The sequence below is a fragment of the Agelaius phoeniceus genome, chromosome Z, assembly GCF_051311805.1.
Source record: "Agelaius phoeniceus isolate bAgePho1 chromosome Z, bAgePho1.hap1, whole genome shotgun sequence".
Classification (NCBI taxonomy): domain Eukaryota; kingdom Metazoa; phylum Chordata; class Aves; order Passeriformes; family Icteridae; genus Agelaius; species Agelaius phoeniceus.
This window is the reverse complement of record NC_135303.1, coordinates 46697349-46720213: the sequence shown is the minus strand read 5'-3', so window position 1 is coordinate 46720213 and position 22865 is coordinate 46697349. Positions and strand designations below refer to the sequence as shown.

The 22865-nt window shown below is 39.1% G+C and overlaps 1 protein-coding gene across 4 annotated transcripts in view; it reads left to right on the top strand.

Annotated features, from left to right (window-relative positions):
• TDRD7 (tudor domain containing 7) overlaps positions 1-18402 on the top strand; it is a 47652-nt gene extending 29250 nt beyond the window's left edge. For 3 of the 4 annotated variants that reach the window (XM_077171476.1, XM_077171477.1, XM_054652123.2), the window contains exons 7-17: positions 5189-5769; positions 8075-8261; positions 9819-9930; positions 10721-10923; positions 11068-11202; positions 12586-12669; positions 12832-12966; positions 13288-13398; positions 14831-15321; positions 15647-15807; positions 17931-18402. In XM_077171476.1, the coding sequence (XP_077027591.1) occupies positions 5189-5769; positions 8075-8261; positions 9819-9930; positions 10721-10923; positions 11068-11202; positions 12586-12669; positions 12832-12966; positions 13288-13398; positions 14831-15321; positions 15647-15807; positions 17931-18151 (2421 nt within the window). In that variant the 3' untranslated portion in view covers positions 18152-18402. The remainder of the gene's footprint in view (positions 1-5188; positions 5770-8074; positions 8262-9818; positions 9931-10720; positions 10924-11067; positions 11203-12585; positions 12670-12831; positions 12967-13287; positions 13399-14830; positions 15322-15646; positions 15808-17930) is intronic. The other variant, XM_077171478.1, reaches the window with a different exon arrangement.
• The last annotated feature ends 4463 nt before the right edge of the window (positions 18403-22865 follow it).

The window sequence follows — 22865 nt, the reverse complement described above, 5'->3', positions numbered from 1 at the left end:
ATTTGGTTGCTCTGGACACATAGTTCAGTTATAGCTTTCAGAAGCAGCTACTTGGAACAGGGAGGAGTTGAATGTTAATGTTGAAGCAGCATCTCACCATTGCCTGGGGAGACCTGTACTGTAGAGGGATGGACAAAACCAGTGGGACCTGAAGTTGTGGTGGCTGCCAGTAACAGAGAAGTGCTGTCAGCCACTGTGTAGAAGTCAGGTAGTGCTGATCAAGGCCAGAAATACTCTTCTCACTGCTTTCAGCTCCAGCTTGTTAGGAGTCTTAACTTCATGTATTGTTGAGGAAAGTCGGGTAGATGAGAGCTGCCTTCACACTGAAGTGTTTGTCTAAGGTGCCTGTCACTAAAATGTTTCTGTGTACAGTCTCTGGTATGTATGCCTGTGGTGGTTGAGCTTCCATGTTGCATATTTAAATCAGATCTGAAAAACTCCTGCACCACATTTCTGAAGAATTCTTCTCAGTGTATCAGAGTGATAGTTCTGATTTGTATTTTAGAGCCGTCTTTGAGAGCCTGTTGGATACTAAAAACCGTAGAGCCAAACTTCTGATGAGACTCTGTCACTGACATTAAATGCTAAACTTCCTTTGCGGGTTTTCTTTTCTTGCCTTGCAGAAGAATAGCAGAAAATAACTGCATATGCTAGTTTGAATGTAACATTGAAATTGAACAACATCTACTCTGACTAGAAACTCTCATTTCAAGGATGTGTTTTCTTCAGTTCCCTCTTGGAAACATCCTGTTGATGCTCCAGGAGGTTACCAGTTTATGACTATCACTATACACACAATTAAGTAAGGCCGGCATTGCAAAGTGGATACTTTCTTTAGTTTCTATATGTTGGTCAGTGGTTTTTTTAAATGTTGTCAAGCATATTTGTGCAAGGATTTTGTCCTGCCAATACAGGAGCATGTCTGCTTTTGTCCTTGCTATAAGTGTATGCCAAAACAAGGGGACTTGCTCTTTTGCATTTCACTCAGTTGCAGTGTCAGTATTTATCTTGGGAGTATTTTTTTATTTGAAGTTTTATTATTTGAGTCTCCAGATTTCAGTTTTTAAGAGCTGCCTCTGTTATTCAAGCCCAGGAAAAAAATATTATTCTCCTGTGTAGAATGGCTTCACTCTCTGTTGCCCTGATAATTCATTCTGCCAGCTGTTGCCTCTGCTTTGTGCTGTGTAATGGAGAGATGATAAGAGGCCAGGTTATAGAATCACAGAATATTCTGAGTTATAAGGGACTCACAAGGATCATTAAACAGAAGTCTTAGCCCTGTACAAGGCATCCCCAAGAATCACACCATGTGCCTGAGAGTGTTGTCCAAGTGCTTTTTGAGCTCTGTCAGGGATAGTGCTCTGAGCACTTCCCTGGCGAGCCTGTTCTAGTGCTCACACCATCCTCTGGCTGAAAAAGATTTTTCCTGATATCCAACCTAATCCTCCCCTGACACAACTTCAGACCATTCCCTCTGGTCCTGTCACTGGGCACCAGAGTGAAGAGATCAGTGCCTGCTGCTCCTCTTCCCCTTCCCTCAAGGAAGTTGTAACTGCAACTCAGTTTCTTCTTCTCCGGGATGAACAGACCAAATTACCTCAGCCACTCCTCATATGGCCTTCACCTGAGGCCTTTTCTGCCTTCATTGTCCTCGTATGGATGCCCTATAACAGCTCAATGCCTTTTTTCTATTGTGGCACCCAGAACAGCCCCCAGCACTCGAGGTGAGGCTGCCCCAGAGCAGAGCAGAGCAGAGCAGAGCAGGACAATCTCCTCCCTTGCCTGGCTGTGATGCTGTGCCTGATGCACCCCAGGACACGGGTGGCCCTTCTGGCTGCCAGGGCACTGCTGACTCACATTCAACTTGCCACTGACCAGGACCCCCAGCTCCCATTCCATGGAGCTGCTCTCCAGTCTCTTGCTCCCCAGTCTATATACACATCCAGGGTTGCCCCATCCCAAGTGCACAATCCAGCACTTCCCCTTGTTCAACTTCATACTGTTGGTGGTTGCCCAGCCCTCTAATTGATCAAGGTCAGTCTGCAAGACCTTCCTGCCTGTGAGGGAGTCAACAGCTCCTCCCAGTTTTTTATCTTCTGTGAACTTGCTTAGTACTCCTTCCCAGGGTTACTAAGTATCCAGGTCATTTATGAAGCTGTTGAAGAGCGCAGGGCTGAGGATGGAGCCCTGTGGAACCCCACCAGTGACAGGTCACCAGTCTGATGTCATCCCATTCACTGACCCATGAGCCAGTTGCTCACACATCATGTGATGCGTTCATCCAGGTGTGGGTTGGATGTTTTATCCAGAAGGACACTGTGAGAGCCAGGATGGAAAGCTTTACTGGAACCCAAAAAGATTATATCCACTGGATCAGCTAGGTGGGTTATCTGTCTTGTCATAAAATGAGATTAAGTTTGACAAGCAGGAATTTATCCTCATGAATCTGTGCTGGCTGTGACAAATGACTGACTACGTTGTCTTTCAGGTGTTTCTCAGTACCTCCCAGTATAATAATGTGCTTGCAGAGCTGGGCTGTCAGCCATACTAATGGGGAGTACCTTGAAGGTAAATCTGTAAGCTCAACAGGAAACTTGGTTGAGACATTTGTGCTTAAGAAAGGGTGTCTGTTTTGAAGTGCTGCTCACAAGTGGAGCCATTTGCTTGTTATGAGAAGTTTCTGTGGCCTTGAAGGTGATGTGATTCCTGGAGATGTCCTGTGCAGGGCCAGGATTTGGACTCAGTGATTCTTGTGGGTTTCTTCTAACTCAGGATGTTCTATGATTCTGTGATTCTAGTGATGTCAGCCTGTGCTTATTTATACTGAAGTAATCTGAAACAATTTACTGAAAATAGCATTTTGCTGTCTCTAAATGGTTTGCGCAGTTAGCATATACAGCCTCTTCAAAACTGAACTTCAGTGTCTAGAAAACCCCAGAGCTATTATTGGAGTTAAGAGGCTTAAAGATTTCTGAGGATCTTCTCTCCTCAGTCTGCTGCTGGTCTACTGTGTAAGGGTTTATAGTCCTGTCAGCAAAAATTTATTCAGCTGTGTTGCAGCTCTATTTAAAGAGCACTAGCCAAGAGAAGGGATACATAAAGGTAGACCTCTGCATCCAGCTTCTTCCAGGATGAACTGCCATATAGTCCAACACAGCATTCTCAAACAAATTGTTGTCTTGATAATGTTAAGTATTTTCTGGTTGTAAAGGTTTCCTTGGCTGGTCATGTAAATGAATTCCTCAGCTTTGTCCATGGACACATGGGACGTCCTTATCAATTCCTCTCTATCTAGGATAAGATTATCTGCCAAAATGGCATGCTCTGATTTTTTTGTCTGTGTGCCTTGATATACTTAGGTCTCCTGACCATGTATCAAAGCCTTTGCAAGGCTTTGATAAGTTTTTTGTTTGGTTCTATTTTTAACTGAACTCCTTTCTTCTCCTGTGGTGCAAAGGGCACTGTAAGATTCCTCATATCAGAGGGTACAAATATAGGTGCTCTCTGTCAGGAATCATTGAAGGCATCTCGGTTCTTCTGGGTTTTACTGCCAGACATGTTTATTGTCTCTTATATTAAGCTGACTAGCAGAGATGCCCAAGAACTTTGCTTTCTTATGTCTTATTCTTGCAGAAAATATTTCTATTTTGGTTTTTCATTGATAGAGAATAATTTAGGCATGCTACCAAGAATGTGTGAGGGTTCTCTAACATGGTTAATAGTTTTTTTATATCTATGAAAATTATTTTCTTTGTGTCATGCTAATGTTCATGGAAGTTGACCAAGACCTCTTCCCAATAATCTTTTCACAGATTGTTTTGGTGCCAGCCTAGACAATGTAATGCAGAGCAAGTGTATGGAAATGCACTTATATAGTTCATTTCCTGACTCTTAATTCAGACCATGTGGCAATTTGAGCTAAGTGTGGTGTGATATACATGGGACAAAATACATGATTCTAGACACAGGCCATTCTAGCAAAGGCCATTTGATTAGTTTTCAATAATAATTGTAACTCAGTATTTGTTTCTTGCTAATGTTATCTTGATAATGAGAGATATGTGTTATTCTTTTTCCGTAAGAAAATACCTGGAATTTTGTTCATTCTGCTTTGATTGTCTGTTGCTAGGACAGAGCTGCAAATAATTAGTTGGGCAAGGTTTATAAGGTTCTGATGGGTGTGGACAATAATAGGGTGGAAGTGAATGCTACCCCTGAGTAGTAGCAAGTAATTCAGCTGCTCCATGTTTCTTCATTGATGTGCTTTTAAAAATTACTTTGATTAGAGTTGTTTCCTCTGACAAAGGAACTCCAAAGTGGAGCTACATAAACCTTACTTTGGAACTTTGTTTTTCTTGCTTTGGAACCGATGTGAAAACATTAAGACCTTTTGTTATCTCAATTTTACATAGACTCCTGCTAAGGTATGATTAGATCAATCTAGGTTGAAACTGCAAAGCTTTAGGAAGCAGAATTTTATTGTGAGTTTGTGGCTACAGTTCTCAAACAGTACTTTCAATGTTGTGACTCTAGACTATGCGATAAGCTTATAGCAAAGGGTGGATATGTAGGGACTGGTAAAATACCTGGTTCTGAAGGAAGCTGGGGCCATGATTTAAAAGGGTCTAATCAATTTTGTTACGAAATTTATTACGAAACAGAAATTTCTTCCTTGATATCAGAACTTTTGTAAAGAAAACTAATTCCCTGAGCATGACAGCAGATAGCCTGCCTGACAGCATGCTTGGCAAGTGTCCTCTTGTTTCTGAAGTATAGAGTCAAATCTTCTTTCCCTTAGAAAACTGAGAGAAACTTTTGCTTATGATCCGCTTGCCTGTGGGGAAGGTTAACATGGAAAAGATGTAAATTTGTGAAGGGTGTCACCATCTTCTGGTCCTGCTAGGAGGAAAGAGAGACTGTACTTACTTCTTTGGAAGCAAGTCCCAGTTGTATTGCATAGATTAGATATTTGCCTACTACTGATGTACTCACATGTGTTTGGAAGCCTTCAAAACAGAGGAGGAAGCATTACAGAAAATGCTAACCTGTAGTAACTGCCTCAAGCTTAGCTCCCTGTGGATGTTCTCTTCAAAGTCTGTATAAAATGCATATTATAAAAGTGTAGTTGACCAAACAATTTAGTGTTACAAATGGAACTGATTATTGATTCTCTTTGTTGTTTTCCAAGGTGGAGAAAATACACAGAGGTGATCCAATAGATGGATTTATTTATCCTGCTAAGAAAATACCACCAGCAGCAAAAAGCGATGCTGAACAAGAAAAGGCATCTCAGAATGTTACTTCACCAAAAGCAGACCCTTTGTTAAAGCCAAGTATGGAGACCACACCTGCATCACTCAGTAGCGACTTCAAAGCAAAAGTTGTTGGCATCTTGCTGAAGTATTCCAATGGTCTTTGGGCTCATGCACTTCCCAAAGTCTACCAAGACACTTACCAAGTAAAATTCCCAGAAGACATTCTAAATAATCTAGAGTTGCTGTCAGATGTATGTGTTGTGGACTACGTATCAGAAGTCCCCAGAAAGGCGATCCTCTATGCTAAACCCCAGAAATGCATTGATGAAAATCTGAATGTCACTGAGAAAGTAAAGAGGCATGATAGTGTGAAGGCCACAGCTGAACAGCAGTATGAAGAATCCAAGGACCAGTACCTAGAAAACATAACTGTTCCTTCTCTAATTATTCCATCAGAAGGATCTGTGTCCATCATGGTGTTAGAATTGAAAAACACTAATGAGGTCCTTATTAGGCAAGTTTATATTTTGGAATCTTCCTTTTTTGCTTTATTTTTAAATCCACATGTTCATATTGTGCAGGTTGCCAGAAAAAAAAGAGATGAACAGGAGGTTTCAGGACTTTATTATTTACTTATTTTGCTAATGAAAATTTTAAATCCTTTTGTTTGTGTTTAAATGGAAATTTTCTCAAACTTTTTCTGTCCTGAACCAATCACTTTTATCATTAGCTTTAATGTGTCTGAGAATCAAGGCAGATTTGACTTGCAATTGGAAGATTTTATGAAATAATCCCACTATAACACAAAACAGTATTCTGGTATTACTATTGTGCTTATTAAAATACTTTTTGCTTCTATACCTTACACTAACTAGACATGACTTGACTGCACTCAGATTCTACTTATGGAAAGATGAGCATTCATCCAGCAAAAAACTACTAGTGTTTCTTGATTTGGTTCCAAATCAGCCTGGTTTAAGGGGACAGTGTAAGAGGTGGATTGTTTCATTACATCTGTTACTTCCAGCCTGCTGTGCACATGTGACTTAACTCTACAAAACGTTCCTGTGCACCTTTTAGTTCTGGCATCATTTTTAACTTACTGTCCATGTGGAGTAATGGTTCTTAGCTTTCTAGTCTGTTATTTTGAGGATGTTTCCCCTAAGTATTTCAGATTAATACTTTGAGTACTGTGGATTAAAATACCATATGACATTGAGCTGAAGATGGTTATGTAAAAATTTCTCTACAAAGCAGCCATTCCCAAATTTGAGCCATGTTTCTTGGTATTGAAGTTTCTCATTTTGTCAGCTCTGGTAGGTACATGATATAATTAGTGGTTTCTTGGTCCTAGTTACAAAAATTACTACTCAGGATTATCCATGTACTTCATGGGCAGGGTCATTTATCCTGATATGATGAACCTAGCCCTAGAGGGATTAGGGTCTTTTGCCATGACAAGAAAATGTTCATGTAGACATATAGGGAGGAAACAGCGCATGGGCTCTTCTTTTCTTACATGTCCTACCAGCCTCTCTGCTCACTTACACAAGAACTATGTAGCTGCTGTTGGTTGATGTTGATTTTTGCAGGATCAATAAAATCAAGATTCCTAACTCAATCTCAGGGATGGAGCAATATCTCTTTACTTTCTTGGTATGTGGCTAAGCTTTTTGTCTGAAACCTTTCACTTGCAGTACAAATGAAGGCAATGCTGAAAGGTGCTGGTTTTGATGCCATTTCTGTTTTGAGACATGGATCAATTCTCAAAGAATTGTAATGTAGTCATGATAGAGAGATAGATAGAAACACTCCTAGATATTTGCTAGACATTCACAGCAGAGTGTTTGAAGGAAGAGATGATACACTAGGTACTGCAGTTGAACTCTTACAAGAAATAATTAATAAAGTAGGGAGTGAAGCAAGAAATTCTGAAAGATTCTTCTGCTTTCAGTTGAGTTACTCTGACTGTCTGTTAGGTATCTTTATGAAACAAATGTTCAAGAAACTTTTGAGTCACGCATGTGTGACTGTCATCCCACTTTATCTCCATTACGAAATAGATGAATGCTTGCACAGAAACAAAAAGGCTGTTTCTAGGAAAATCAGAGTTCCCTGGAATGTGGTCAGATTTAACATAATGTTTGTAACAGAGTTATGATACCATGTTGCATTACACTATCTGCATATAATCTAAACTATGCTGTAGAATTTAGTAGAATCATGATCTCTGTGAACAAGCTGAAACAGTAGCTAGTAATACAAATTTGTGGATAGGTTTTCCTTTTCCTTTTGTCTGCTCTAATCTGATTTGTTTCTGAAGCATTCAGAACTTCCCATTTGGATTTTCCAGAAAGTTTGTTTTTTTTTTTTTTTATATACTTGATTTAAGAAGACCTGTGTAGCAAAAACAGCATTAATATGAACATTAGGTCAGCAGCCAAATACCAAGATAAAACTGTTGTATGAGAGAAAACAGCACTTGGTTTAACAGCTAATTTTTAAAGACACTTTAGATGCTTTGGTTTAGATCAACTGTAGTGAAAACCAGATTAAGATGGTGTTTGTTAGTAACAGGGTAACTTTTTTGTCCTAAAAAGCTAAGAGTTTGGACATGAATGTCTTAGAAAATGTATATAATTTATTCATATATGTATGTAAATGTTCTTATGTTTTTATTCAGCTTTTTTGAAGTTGCATCCCAACTCTTGTTGTGGTTTTGTGTTTTTTTTTTTTTTTTTTTTTGTTTTTGTTTTGTTTTGTTTTTTTTGTTTGTTTTTGTTTTTGTTTTTGTTTTTTTTTTTTGTAAAATATTTTAGGTATGTGGGCAAAGAGTATTCTTCTGCCCAGGAACAAATGGAAGATGAAATGAAAGCATACTACAATCAGACCAGTACAGTGTCATCAGCTCAGTCTCTGAGTGTTGGGCAGCTTGTTGCAGTGCATGCTGAAGAAGATGCCTGGTTGCGTGCACGGATAATTTCTCTAGAGGACAACAGAGTAAAGGCAAGCAATTACCTCCTCTGGCACTTGGTGAAAGAATTGAGACAAGCTTGTTTTTTAGATACACAATCAAGTCTTAAATATGCAGCATTAGTATTCTTTCTTTTCTTGCCCTGAAGTGCTTCTATTTTCAGGTATATGAGAAATTAAGACCTTGTAGAAGTTATATGATTGATAAAATGAAATGATCTTTCAGGTTTTTCTCCATGAATAGTTTGAGTTTGGGAGTTTTGGTTTTGGTTTTAAAAGGAACTAGGCCCTATAGCACTTTGGTACTGAAAATGTACCTTTGGTAGGAGGAATGGTTTGAGGGAAACACAGGAAGAGGAAGGGAAGGACAACATTCATTTGCTCCTAGATCTTGTCTGAAGTCTTGTACTGAAGTATCTCTAATATGCACTAAATAGCAAAAAAAAAAAAAAAAAAAAACAAACCAACAAAAAAACAGAGTATACTTTCCCCTTCCAGGCAAATCTGGTGTTTTGGGAGTTATGTTGTATGTATTAGTTAAACCCCATTGACATTATTTCACTCCTCTGTTAAAAAATTTTCCTGTGCTGAACAGACTTTTCTTGCCATCTGTAGTGAAGTTATTAGAAGGATAAAAAAAGTTTAATACTGCTCAGTTATTTCTTGTCTAATCAGTATTAATGGTACATCTTTAACATTTTTGTTTCTTTCCCCAGCCCTGCTTAACATACTTTTGAAGTTGAACCATTTTATAAGTACTGAAATAGCACATGTATTAGAACTGAGTTTTTTCTGAAAGTTAGTATGATACCCTTCATGTGAATTGGAGTTGGATGTCAAAACTTGGTCTTCTGACAGAGAGGTCTTGTTGGTTTTAGAGAAGTGGCAAGAAAATTAGCAGCATGCTTGCTTCTAATCTCTCCCTAGTCAGAGCTATCAGTCCAGAGAAGGCTGCTGCTTTATTGCAGCTTTTGCTGATTTTCCTTTGTCACAGTGTTTAGACCTTCTTTTTAATATTTGCTTTGGAGATATTTTGCAAGATAGAGTTTCAGAAAAAAGTTGTAAGAAGTCCCATCAAAGCCTTCCTTCTGTAACTTTAGCTCCAGTTATTTGCTGCCAGTAGTAGTTTCCGTTCTAGTTTCCTGCATTGACTGTGGTATTTGGATCAAAGTAAAGACAAGCTTAAATCAAAATTATTCTCTTAATGCTGTAAAAACAGTAGGCAAAACTTAAAATGGCACCTAAGTAGTATTTGACTTTTCAACACTTTCAAAACTTTGTAAATAATAATTGTGACTTTATTACCTTTCTTTGCATAGTTTGAGATAGTATATGCTGAATTCTTGCAGCACAGTTCCTGTTTGAAGTTCAGATTCTGCAGAACAGTTGGAGCAGATGGTATTATACACATCTTGAGAAGGAGGCTTTCCCTGAAAACATGAAATTAATGGTACTAAACTGGCAAAAAGTAATTTGTCTGTGGTTGTATTAGAGAATGTGGCAACCAAATACAGTCTCCCTAGACTCAAGGAAACATACTTACAATTATATTCATGATCTTGTGCTTTTAATTCCCTTTTCCCTTCTCAGGTATACTATGTTGATCATGGCTTCAATGAATTTGTTGAAAGCAACAGTGTGTGCAGACTGCAGAAACAATTCAGATCACTTCCTTTTCAAGCTGCAAAATGTAAACTGGCAGGTAAGAGAAAGCCAGTGCTGACTGCACACATGCTTACTGTTGGCACAGCTTATGTATTGAAGCCTCTGTGAGCCTGGGAGTTCTGATCCTTTTTTGTAATAGTTCTATATGTGTTTGATAGATTTTGTTCAGCTCAGCTAGTCTAAGCAGACATGGGTATGCATGGAAAGAAGGAAAAGAAAGGAAGAAAGGATGTGAAGAAGAGTTTTACAGAGAGTCCTTGATATTAGAAGATGATTTTATCCTGTACCATTGTAATGGAGCCTAATTGTTTCTGCACTTAACATGGATGTCTTTATCCCTTTAATATACATGAGCCTAAAGAAATAAAAGGAAACATTTAAAGTAAAGGAAACGTGTTGTGTCAAGCAATGTGCACTAGCACATTTCTTTCCATAAATGAAGTACATCTGTTGTTGCCAAATAAGGCAATATTTCTAAATATGTTTAATTATTCTGAAGTGATCCTAGTGCTATTAGAAAGGTAAATTTATTTACCTTTCTAAAACTAGTAGGCCTTTCTAACTTTTTTAAAATATTAAATTTTAAATATATGAAATTGTTGTGAATGAGCTTGAATTATTTTTGATTGGTTGATTTTTTAATACTTGACATGCTTTCCATTTTTTTCTACACATTTGCCTCAACTCTTTCTGAAGAGGGTCTTTTTCTTTTCTATTCTGCCCCCACAGGTGGCTTTCTTTGATAAAAAAGTAGAAATTAAGTAGTTAGCAAGTAATAGGGGTGCAGTAAAACTTCTGTACACAAAAAGGTCCGGTGTGTTTTACAGGACTGGAAGCCTTCTGTGATGATCCTGTCCTAGTAAAGGCTGTGGAATCACAGACATGTTTCAAGATATTTGCTGTGGAAATACTGGAAAAGAGTGATACTCCTCTTCTTGTTCTCTATGATACTTCTGGAGAAGATGATATCAACATCAATGCTACTTGTCTGAAGGCATTGTATGACAAGTCCCTTGAACTGCACCTACAGGTACCATTGTCCTGTTTCCTCCTTAATTATTAAAAATCAATTACTGTTGAGGTCTTATATGGACAAAAAACAGTAGTCAGAAATTTGCTAAATTTTGTGGGTTTTTTTTTTTTCCCCTTTCTTGTCACACTCTTACTGTTGCAGGTAGATGCACTGTATACCAATGTTAGAGTAACCAGTGTTTCCTCTGATGGGAGCCTGTATTGTCAAGTGCCGTCCAAAGGCTTGTCTAGACTTTCTGAAATATTGCAGAAACTAGAAGACTACTTTATTTACAAGGTAAGTTCCACGGTAAGGGAAGTGGTAAAGTCATGCAGCATTTCTCCAGAGAGTACCAATAATTTTCCTTGCACATAAGTTCAAGTTTCTGTGGTAGCCATAGACTATTTAAAAAGGCTAAAAGTTCTCTTTCTAGTTTGGGGTTTTCTGGCGCGCAGAAAACCTTTTCAGTGTGAAAAGTGTCTTTTGATGCATTCTTTTCAATGTCAAAGTGATGTATAGGGCACCTTTTGAAAAGTCTTAAGTTGCTTTAAAATAGGCACATGGTGGAGAAGTCTGGTGTTCCACCATGTTTACAGATACATGCAGCAACCTTACTAGTCTCAAGGGAATTTAGGTCAAAGAGAAAAAATCTTATGAGAATCTAATTTGTAAGAATTAAGATAATCAATTTTGTAGTTCTGCTGAACCTTACAAAATCAAATCATGCAAAGCAGATCCTGTTGGAGCTGCTGCTTGTGAAGCTATGCTGTTGAAGTGTTTGAGGTGTAGAAGTTAAGCTTTAGACCTGTTGTTGCGACCACCTGGTATGATTTTATACTGAACGTATTTCATTTATCAGGATTCAGTTTCAAGCAAGCTAAACACTGAAAGAAAGTGTATAAATATTTTGCTAAAGTTGCTAAAGTTTAGCAGCACAAGTTGCTAAAAGTTGCTAAAATATTTAGCAACACAAAGACACTAAGGAAGGCAGCCATATAGGTGTTTCAAGAATTGGTATTCTTGGGAGAGAGTGGTTGTTATTTTCTTGCTGCTATCAAAGAAAGAGATGGTTCTTCAGATTGTTTTAATACCAGGCTTTGCAGCTTATCTGGAGTATTTTAACTCATTTTGCCCAAGAATTTAAACTTAGTAAGATGTTGATTGTTCTTCAAATGTAGTTTCCCTACTTTTTATAGTGTAGCTGTTTTCTTGTTTTGTTATTTAGGATTATTATGGTGCCTGTCACCCCTATGAGACTTTCATTTGAGTTAGCAGTAAATTTGGTTTGTTATATGTCTCAAGAAATTGTATGCTCTAGAATATAAGCTAGGAACTTCTTCACTTGAGCTTGTCTGTCATAGCCCTTAACTGCTCTCACTTTTCAAGTCAAGTAATTGTTGGTGATTTTCTAGTCTTTTTCTAAATGTGGCTTTTTACCCCTGCCACTTCATGTTCTCCCAATTTCCCTGTAAGATACAGAGTTTGGGATGAAAAGTTTACCAGCTGGGGAAGCTTAAAGCAATGTGATAACAAGTGTTTCTAAAGCCAGAAAGATACTTTTTATTTGAAACAGAGCTTTTGCTTCTCAATACTTTTTATGCCATGTCTTGCTTTTGAAATGGTTAGTGTGCCAGATAGTAATAGCTCTGTGCTTTTTGACTCCTGTTTTTGTATTTGCAGCAGACATCTGAGTTCAATGTATTGCTACCTTTCTGTGGCAAAATCTGCTTGTTTCCTTCCAAAGGAAAATTGGCACGTGTAGAGGTAAGAAGTATTCAAAAAGCAGCTAGAATTTGCCCACATATAAATGTCTCTTCTTTTTGTTTAACTCACTCTGAATGCTTTGTTTCCATTAAATATTTTATTATGTGTGTGTCACTGTTGGTTTTTTAATCTCAAAATTATGCTCTTGCTTTCTTCTTTCAGATAAAAATTATTCACACTAGACGGGCACTTGATGTGCAATTTATGGATAGTGGAACAGTTGCAACTGTAAAAGTATCAGAGCTCAAAGAAATCCCACCACAATTCCTGAGAGAAGTAATTGCAATACCTCCTCAGGTAGGAAGACATGTTAAAGTTAACCTGTATTCAATCTCTTGGCAGTGTTAGTAGTGCTGCTACTTCAAGGTTTATGTACTGAAATTCTGTTTTGTTTCACAGCATTCAACATTGCAGTGTATTTTATTGTGCATCTTTGCCTGAAATAAATCACAGTGTAGTCCTGTGAGTTGGTGGATGTTGTGTATGTGTCATGGTACTGGATTTGCGTTTTGCTCTTTCTGTTTGTCATGCATGATTGACTCTGTCAGCATTATTCTCTGCATTGGACCAGCTTTTGTATTACTAAATTATACCTTGTATACTTAATTCTGTTCTTAGGCTTTGAAGTGCTGTCTGGCAGATCTGCCTCCTAACACTGGCATGTGGACTCCAGATGCTGTACTGTGGCTGAGAGATGCTGTAATAAATTGTCCTGAATTTAGCATGAAGGTAAGTAGTCAAAATGCCTATGAGACCTGAACTCGCATAGGCTTGTGGAAAGAGCATTGGAAGAACAACTTCAAAAGCTTAACAGCTCATCAAATTGGTTTTTGTTACAGAAGTGTAGAAGTTTGTATCCAGCTGAAGGACATAAATTCTATACAAAGTTCTTTTCTTAGTAAATTTATTATAAAACTTACTTGCTTAGGTCTGTTAGAATCTTGTCTTTTCCCCTCTGCTGTGAATTTAGCAATTTTCACAGGAGTTGTTCATTTTGCTGTCCAAGTCCAAATATACAGCTAGAGTTATTTCGCCACTGATAAGAAAGAAACGTATTTGTCATGTTTCAGCACGTAGAAATACACAACTTCTCAGTTAATCTTGAATTACTTTTATGCCTCTTGTGAGCAAAGCTTTTTCTCCTTCTAGTCTCTTTGAAAGCAGTTTTATTTTTTATTTGCTTTTTCTAATTGACTTTGTTTTAGTATATGCTTTATATAGTTAGAATTTCTCCTATCTTTGAGATAAAATTGTTTCCATTTGCAATTTTCACTTAGTTTAACTTACTGAAAATACCCTTATAAATGAAATCTATTATAACTACAGACTAAACAAAGATAATTTCTTCTTAACCTTTTGATTCCAGCTGCTGTCAGACACTTTGAAAAAGTGCTTTATAGCTTTCCATAACCTTCTTTCTTGCTTTAGTCTAGACCTCTACTCTGAGACTTACACCTGTTGCACCTGGCTTTTCTAGACATCCTCTTCCAAAAGAGCTTGAATTTGGTGCTCATTTTGGCTGTATTAAATAATAGAGAACAGATTCATGCTTTAATTGCAGAAAGTTTTTATTCCTGGCTAGGAACATCAGCAGAAGCATCTTTAAAAGAATGTTGCATACTTTGTCAAATTAAAATTTAAGTGCTTCACTATTAATAATGTTAGCATATCTGGTGGTAAATAGGAAATATTTTTATGTCAGTGCTTAAAAATTACATGCGAGAGAAACCTAGAAGATTTTTTTCTTTTTTTTTTCATCTAATTTAGCAGGCCTCATTTCCCATAATGACTGGAAGATAGCTTAAAGGATTAGGTGTTATTATTTAATAAGTTGTTTAGATCTGTGTGGACACTGGCTACTGTTCTTCTGGAAACAAGAATTCTATTCAATTCTACAGTACTGTGATTGAACCTATTGGATGGAACAAAATTCAAGTTTTGTGTTTGCTTTAAGTTAGTGGAATTGCTGCAGGTGCTTTTTATCTTTTTATCTGCTGTGAACAGCTTATTACCCCCAACTTCTTTAATATCTTTGGGAGAACACTGAAACTGTTTCTGTATGTAAGTGCAATGAACTGTTGCTGCTTTAGTCTTCTGTACAAAATCAGATGTGCCTTTAATAGTTAGTAACTGGTTTTTAAATGGTATTTTGTGTTCCAAGGTGATTAAACAGGATGCTTCAAAAGGAATTGCACACATCTACTTGTTTGCTCCAGAGAATTTCCCAGACATGGATCGTAGCATCAATAGACAGATCAAAAATGCAGACTTGTGGAAGCATCAAAAAGATGTTTTCTTGAGTGTGGCTCCCAGTGGGACAGGCTTCACAAAAGCTGTAGGTGATGCTGTTCCAGCTCTACAGTTGCCTAGTGGGAAGCTGGAGAAGAGTTTCCCTGATTCAGGCAGAGAGCCCGGCAGTGCAGTGTCCACCATGGAGATGCCGCCCCCTCTACCCTTGCCAAAGCCTGGTGACCTCATGGATATCTACGTCTCGGTGGCCTGCCATCCCGGTCATTTCGTTGTCCAGCCTTGGAATGAGCTAAACAATCTGTACGCCCTAATGGAAGAAATGATCTTGTACTACAGCAGGGCAGAAGAGAAACCTGTGACCATTGAAAAAAATAAGCTGTATGCAGCTAAAATTGGAGATGAGTAAGTAGATACTTAAATTACTTAAAATCTTTGAAAGCAAGCTTAACTCTGCAAAGCTAGGCAAGCCTAGCTTTGCTTAGTCTGCATTGTTAACAACATAGCAGATGTCCAATGATATCTGAGAGATTAAGAGAATAAATGAGATTGCAGTCTCTTCATGCTTCCAGATTGTTGCTGGGATAGTTGATATTATTCAGCTAAATCCAGGTTTGGGAAGCCTGAGGCATGTTGGTCAAGATTTTTTGATTGTGCATTGTTTTTCTGGTGCTTTGACAGTGTGCAAATATGAATTCAAATGGTCTATTCTTGTTCTTCCCCCTTTTAGGTGGTACAGGGTCATAATAAAAGGGATTCTTAGAAATGGGTTTTTGTCAGTGTATGAGCTGGACTATGGCAAACATGAGTTTGTCAGTGTAGGGAAAGTACAGCCGCTCCTGGATACGTTCAGAACACTACCTTTCCAAGCTATCACAGCTCAGCTTGCAGGTAGGTATCAAGCATTTGCAATTGTTTTTGTTAAAGTCTTACATCAGTGGGCATATGAGATGAACAGAAATGTAAAATGGCAAAAAGTCAAAGATTTTGTAATTGAGTTTTTCTACATGTTTATGTCCTGCTTTTATTCTTGGCATACATAGGCGGTAATGATTCTATTTAACTATTTTTGTTTGTTTAATTTAATGCAGCACTTTAGGATACCATCTTTGAGAATGTAGACTCTTTAAACTTTACCAGCAGCTGCTTTTCATGGTCATAAAATTTATCATTGATGTGTGTGATATCTACTATGCAAAAGACACAGGGAAATAAAAACTTAATGTTTTTTGGACCCTTTAACATAGCCAATTACCAAGTGTGAAAGTTATGATGTGACTGTTGTTAAGGACCTAATGTTCTGATTATCATAATTTACATAAAGTTAGGAACCTAGATGTTGAATTTCTAGAGGATTTTATATATATATATATCTTGACCCTATTGTAATTCCAGTGCTTATTTGGAATGCAGAGTTGCCTGAAATATATTGGTTTTCTCAAACAAAGAACTCCATGAGGGGATGGGGCTTTCAATAAGCTTACATAAGAAAATTTCCTTGAGAATATGGCACATAGAGAGTGTACATGCATCTGAGAGAATTTCAAAAATAAAAATTGATCTCTCCTTGCTGTATTTTCTTTCATTTCAAAATTTTTCCTTCATTTCTGTGTTGTCTTGGGATGCATATATCTCGTCTTAGTCAGCTGCTGCTTGCTGATGCTGTTTGGTCAGCACTGCTCTAGATTTCAGTCACAGAATATACTTGTTGGAAGTGACAGGTGACAGAGTTAGTGTCCTGTGCCTTCTGTGGATTTGCTTTCCTGCATAGCCTCAGTGTGACCTTGGGGTTTGTTTTAAACTAGTGATCTGTGGTGGATGTGCTGCCGACAGGCTGGGGTCCTCGGCATGCAGTGCTGTGATGTGGCTGATTTCTGGCTGTGTCTGTCTTCTGGAGGATCCAGCCCCGCAAGCCTGCAAGTCATCCACTTTTCCTGCTTCACTGAGTCTCCCAAGTAGCTAGCTAAATTGCCTCTGAGATTCTTCATATTGTCAAAGCAGGCCAGCTAAGCCTGGAAGATCAGTAACTATTGTCCTGCTATTCTTCCACTTTTTTCTCTGTTTTTGTGTCTCATGCCTCTTAGTCGCTAATCTGTTTCCTTGTAAAATCCCACTTGCTTTCCCATTTGCATAATGCTTTCCTACCAATAATTACTCTTCCTTAAGTGTTGATTAACTATTGACTTTTCATTCCTTTTGGAATCTGCAGGCAACTGTGTTCCTGTGTTGTCCTGTCAGTGGCAAGCTGCTGCTAATAATAAAAGCAAAGTATTGTCATTTTGCTGTTCTGCTTCTGTTATCCATCAAGTGGCTTTTGGGTATTCCACCATGATATTTGAGCCCGTGTGTCTAGATGCCGTACGCCAGCAGTGGTCTGGGCAACTGAATCCCAAGTCTGCAGGAGCCACTTATTTCTAGGTGGATTGCAGCCATATTCAAAAACCTGTTTAGGTTCCAGCAGACTTGACTTTGTGGAATACTACTCTGAAAAAAGTAAGAGCAGTTGTGAGGCATTTAGGCATAATTTCTATTTGTTTCTGCCCCCTATATGTCTTGTTTGGGACTTAAAGGTTTGGCAGGTGTTTTAGTAACTGATGCTGCTTTGAGATGAAAATCTAAAGCAAGGCCAATGGGACAAGTAATGTCAGCACTCTCAGGCTGAAAACAAAGGAAGTTTGTTTTGCAAGGATCTTTAGTTTCCTTTTTGTCATGGTTCCTGATAAGCCCTGGTCATGCAAGGCAGCTAATATTCTCTGAATTCCTTAGTGAGTCAGTGCATCTGCCTTTCACTTCTGCAAACCTAGCATTATCTTTAAACTTCAAGAAAAAATAAATGTAATAATTAAGTTTGTTTGTGTGGGAGATGAGTGAGCTTGTGTGTTTTTTCTAGATTTAAGTTGCATGCATTAGCACTTTAAAAACTGTTTTCTCAAGTATTTAAACTCACACCACTTCTTTTAAACTTAGATTGTTCTAGTCTATAAATGACCTGTTTTGCTTTATGTTTGTTCTAGGAGTGAAAAACCAGCAGTGGTCAGAAGAGGCATCAATAGTGTTTCGGAATCTGGTAGAGAAGAAACCTTTTGTGGCACAGATACAGGCAGTTAATGACAGCACTAACTCTTGGGATCGAAAAATAGTGACTTTTCTTGTGGACACATCTCTTCCACATATTGATACATGGATTCATGATTTTGTGTCTCAAAGTCTTGTGGAATTTTCAAAGGGTGATTAATCATCACTTCTGCAATGTAGCAGCTTAGCAATAAAATCAGTAACAGGCTTTGAAGAGAAGTATAACTACTACATGGCCTTGAAGACATAATGGGGATAAAATTGAAAAATCTGTGTTTGTTTAACAAGTTTGGATTCTGTTGACTTCAGTTGACTTTCTGAAAATTTTCACGTTGTTTACCATTGTAATGCTAGAATATTTGAGTTAAATTATTTTAAAAGTTATTTATCAATAAAACAATGTTCAGTTTTGTTCTTGTGATCATTCTAATTTTGGAGGGATTTTTATCTCATAGCTATTACTCAGTCATTACAGGGTAGTCCTTCCTTTAACAAGTGTTTTTTATTTCTGAATTTATTGTCAGAGACATGCATTATTGTTGAGTTTTTCCTTTTTCCTTAACTTGGTAAGCTTTGAATAGTGCCTTGTTTGGCATACTGCATTTGTGGGGTGGAACATTCACAGACAGCTGTTCACTTTGTGTACTTACTGCTCTGTTTGCTGTTCTTTAGCAGTGATACCACTTCCCTGAATTCTCTGCTCCCCTCCTCACCCCACCTCTCTGACCAGCTGCTAAATTCAAAGCATTCCTTTCCCTCATTTTTTGATAGCTTGTTTTCATGTATGCTTCTGAGACTCTTCAGAGGACTTCTGCTCCCTAGGGAAGGAGAAAGTAGTGTCCTATAAGCATGCAGATGCTTCAAGGCCTTGGAACACAGTATTTTCAGCCTACTTTAGAACCTGCTTTATTTTTGGCCTTAGAAATATTTAGAGGAGGTGTAGACATGGTTATATTTCATAGTCTGCTGTCTCAATTTAAATTTGCTTGTCCCTCGAGATTGTTAAACACAATATTAAAGCTTTATACGAGGAATGCCAGCAATGGGATTTTTTCTGCTGTGCACAGCTGTGTAGTATTTCTAGTAGGACGCAAGCCAAGCTAAGAAATTCTGCTATGATGCTGTTTGCAGAAGTACGGAGACTGGACAGAAAGGGAAACAAGACTGAAAGGTGCCGTGCATGTGTAATAGTAGGGTGGGAGAGAGAAAATGCATGCAAATAGTCTGAGCAACCAAGCTGTTTCAGCATGTAGGACTTATATTTGCAGTCCCTTAGTCTAATTCTGGTGGTGGTCTGGAGAAGGTCTGCAAGGAGTCCTCTGGGAAGTCTGGTGCATGTCTCTCTGTCTGGATGTATGCTGGGTGTAGCAGAGCCCTTACGGGGCAGTGATGAACCAGCAAACTGCTACTCTAATGCAAATTGCTACTTAACATGGTCCTCTCCATATTTAAGTGTGCTGAGGGAGACTTCTAAGTGTACTTCAGAGAGGTAGTATTAACAATGAAGATAGTAATTAGTTTTCTATATTAATCAACTTCTTCAGCTGCCATGGCAGAAGGTGAAGAATGCAAGTGGAGGAAACCATGTGGTGATGAGTTACTGTAAGATAAACTTGAATGCAAATTTCCCTCTGTTTAGGATGAGTTCTGAGTTGGAAAATTTCAATGATGTAGGACAGTAGAATAAGAAGCGCTCCCCTGAGCTCCTGAAGAGAGATTTCCTATGTAAGACCATATCTCACCTTTGCAATTGTGAAGTCTAATGGCTACAAGCCATTTTTATGGCAATAGAGCATTTTGCTGGAACTATTTTAGTTTCATGAGAAATACCTGGGCTATATTTGCGTCCGTTAAGGCTTGAGGATCTACTCTTTGTCAGAAGTTTATTTGCAGCTCTGTACTGATGAGGCAGAGTTTGTGACTCTTCACTTGTAGTATTAGAGGGCAGATCCTGGCAGATGTTCAGGAGACCGAAGATGGTTTCCAAACTTGTCTGCCACTTCTGAAATATGCCTTACCCTTTCCTTGGTTGTTGGTGGCTAAAAAGCCCAGGTCAGAAGCAAGGACACAGTCCTACAGTCCCATGCATTTGCGCATCTCAGTGCTGGAGTTCCCAGGGGCTGCTTTGTGTGTTGGTAAAACAGACTGCAGTCTAACTGATCAGCAAACCCTTGGGCACTGCTGTTCACATGGTGAATTGTTTTGTGCATGCACAGCGCGTACACCCAACCCAAAGTTATGACACTCTGCATTCCGTTCATATGCTGTATCCAGAGGGGCTGCACTGATGTGTCTCTCTATCTTCATTCCCAGGATACAGTACCACCCCTGCCTTCAGCAGTTCCACTACTAATCCATTACAGTACAGGTACTGCTCTCTCCTTGTGCAGAACCATGATTTTACACCTGCTTGTAGTGTTGCTCTCTTACCCCATGTAAGATCCTGTCAGACATTTGCTAATTGACCTGCTAGTGCTCTTTGACACATTTCATGCTCTGCTTTGAAAAACATGCAGAGCATGTTGGGCATACACAGTATTGAACAGTTCCAGATTGCAGAGTTTCCAAGACATGAAATAGCATAATAATTAGTCTGCTGTCCCCAGGAGGTACTAGACATGCCTGCTCTGTGGAAAGTGTTGATACACACAGAATGCTGCATGGTTCTTCAGTTTTTCAGCAGTCAGTGTTGCAGCTGGTTGTGAATGTTTTTTCTGCTTTCATGAATGCATGGTGCTTCACTAGGGCTGCATCCACAGCCAGTGTCTAAATCAAGAGGTGGTGGAGTTACTTTCCATTCTGACAGCTATTAGAAAGGCTTCCACTGGAACCCTCCATGCAGTTCTGGGCACTGTCCTCCAGGAAAGATGTGGATTAATCACAGAGAATCCAGATGAAAGCAACAACATCTAGAAAGTCTGGTTTAAATAGTAGAATTTGCAGTTTGTCTGGATGGAAGAAGGCTAAGGAGGAGAACAATTTAGAAAGTTTTCCCTGATAAGTCTTTTTATGTGTAGATAAAACAAGGCTTTAGTTGCAGGAAGAAAGGGGCACAGCCAGGGAATGCACTGGAACTCCAGTTTCACTATAAATGCCAAAATGATGTAGGATGTATGTGCAGAAGCCCAGCTGATCATCCCTTGGAATGTGGATTTGTAATGTCTAGTTCTTGGGACCTCACCCCAACTTTGCAACCAGAAAAAGGGAATGCAGCTTTGTTAAACATGTTTTGTGGATCATTGTGAATTTTAAAAAATGAAAAATGATCCTTGATTAGCTAGAGAAAACAGATGATGCTGTAATAACTAAAACAAACAAAGCAGGTCTCTTACTTTCCCAAGGCTGTGAACAGTAGACACTTGCAAACCTCCTCTTTTCTGTTTATTCAATCTCAGCTATATTTTGTTCAGTTGACAAAGTTTGAGTTTACCTGTTTTCATCTCCCACTGTGTTCACTCCAGCTCATTCTAAGGAACTCTTGTTTTGTCAGAGAAACATGCGAACCTTCTTTGCCATCTCAAAATGAATTCCTATCCCTAGGGTTTCCAATCCTGGACTACTCTTTCCCCATTTGGGAAGACTTTTGTAGCAAAGATCTCTTGTCTCTGTGTTTTCACCTCACTCATCCTTTGTCCTCACAGTTTTGCATCAGGCAAACCTAATAATTAGTTATGTTTAATTTAACTGAGAGCCTGGATTCTCAGGTGCTGTCTGTGTTAGACGAGAAAAGGGAAGGAAAATCATGCCATGAAAAAAACATCACTTTAAACCTTCATAAAGCCTGAAAGCTCCCTTTTGTGTTCTTTTGCTCTTTGCTGATGCTTTCAAGTTGGACTGGAATTCTTAAACAGGAGAATTGTGCTGCTCTGTGAAGTTAGAGCTTGGCTAGGGCAAGAGGAGCCCGGGGCCTGAGTGGACATGCTTCAAGCATGCCAATCCACTTCCTTGAGAGCCCTGGTGTGGTTGGGTTAGTGAAACTTGGTGTCTTGTGAAAAGTGCTGCAGTGTACGTTACCTGCAGCAGCATTCCTTACCTCAGTGTGTCACAGCAAACTGCTAAGAAAGATCTACCCCTGATGCACTGAAAACAAATGTGCTGAGAAGCTCGATCCGTATCTTGCCCGATGGAGACAGGTGAGGGCAGTCTAAGGGGACCAAGACACCTCAGATGAGGTTCTGGTGCCCACAAAGCTACATCTGACAGCAGCCAGCTGGGATTAATGAAAAAGTGGATCAAATGTATCTCTGAGTGCAAAACCAATGTGGGCACGTCGGGAAGCTCACTGGTGCCAGTGGATCACTTCTGAGTTTCTCCCGGCTTGTACACCCTGGAGGAGGGCACTTGGTAAACAGGTGGCAGGGAAACTGGCATCCAGGTTTGCCTGATCTTGTGCCTGTCAGGCTTCTTTAGCCTGGACAAACAGGCATTTGGGTGAACTGGGTGGTTCTAAACACCCTATTCTCTCCTGCCAGCAGCCGGGATGATGCCAGTGACTTGGGCCTGCTCACCTCAATGAGACATGCACTGGGTCCAGTGCTTGGCACAGCCCCCCTTTGTATCCTTCCTTTGTCCTAGCTGGGAGCAGCATTTTCAGAGCTAACTGCAGATCTTCCTTCAAATGCCACAGGACATGGAATGTCAGTGACAGGCAGGTCATAGAAAAAAAAAAAAAGGCAAGTACTAACTCGAGGCAACTGGGGACATTTTCAGATGAAGGTCATCACTAGGTCTGGGACGTGTGGGGCTGGAGAAGCATTCACATGGACTGGCCACCTCTGGTAAACCTCTCCACTCTTGGCTTGTGGCTGCTGGTGGAGACCAGACAGCAGAGCTAAGGAAGAGCTTGGGGCTGACACTTTGTGGGAGATTTGGTA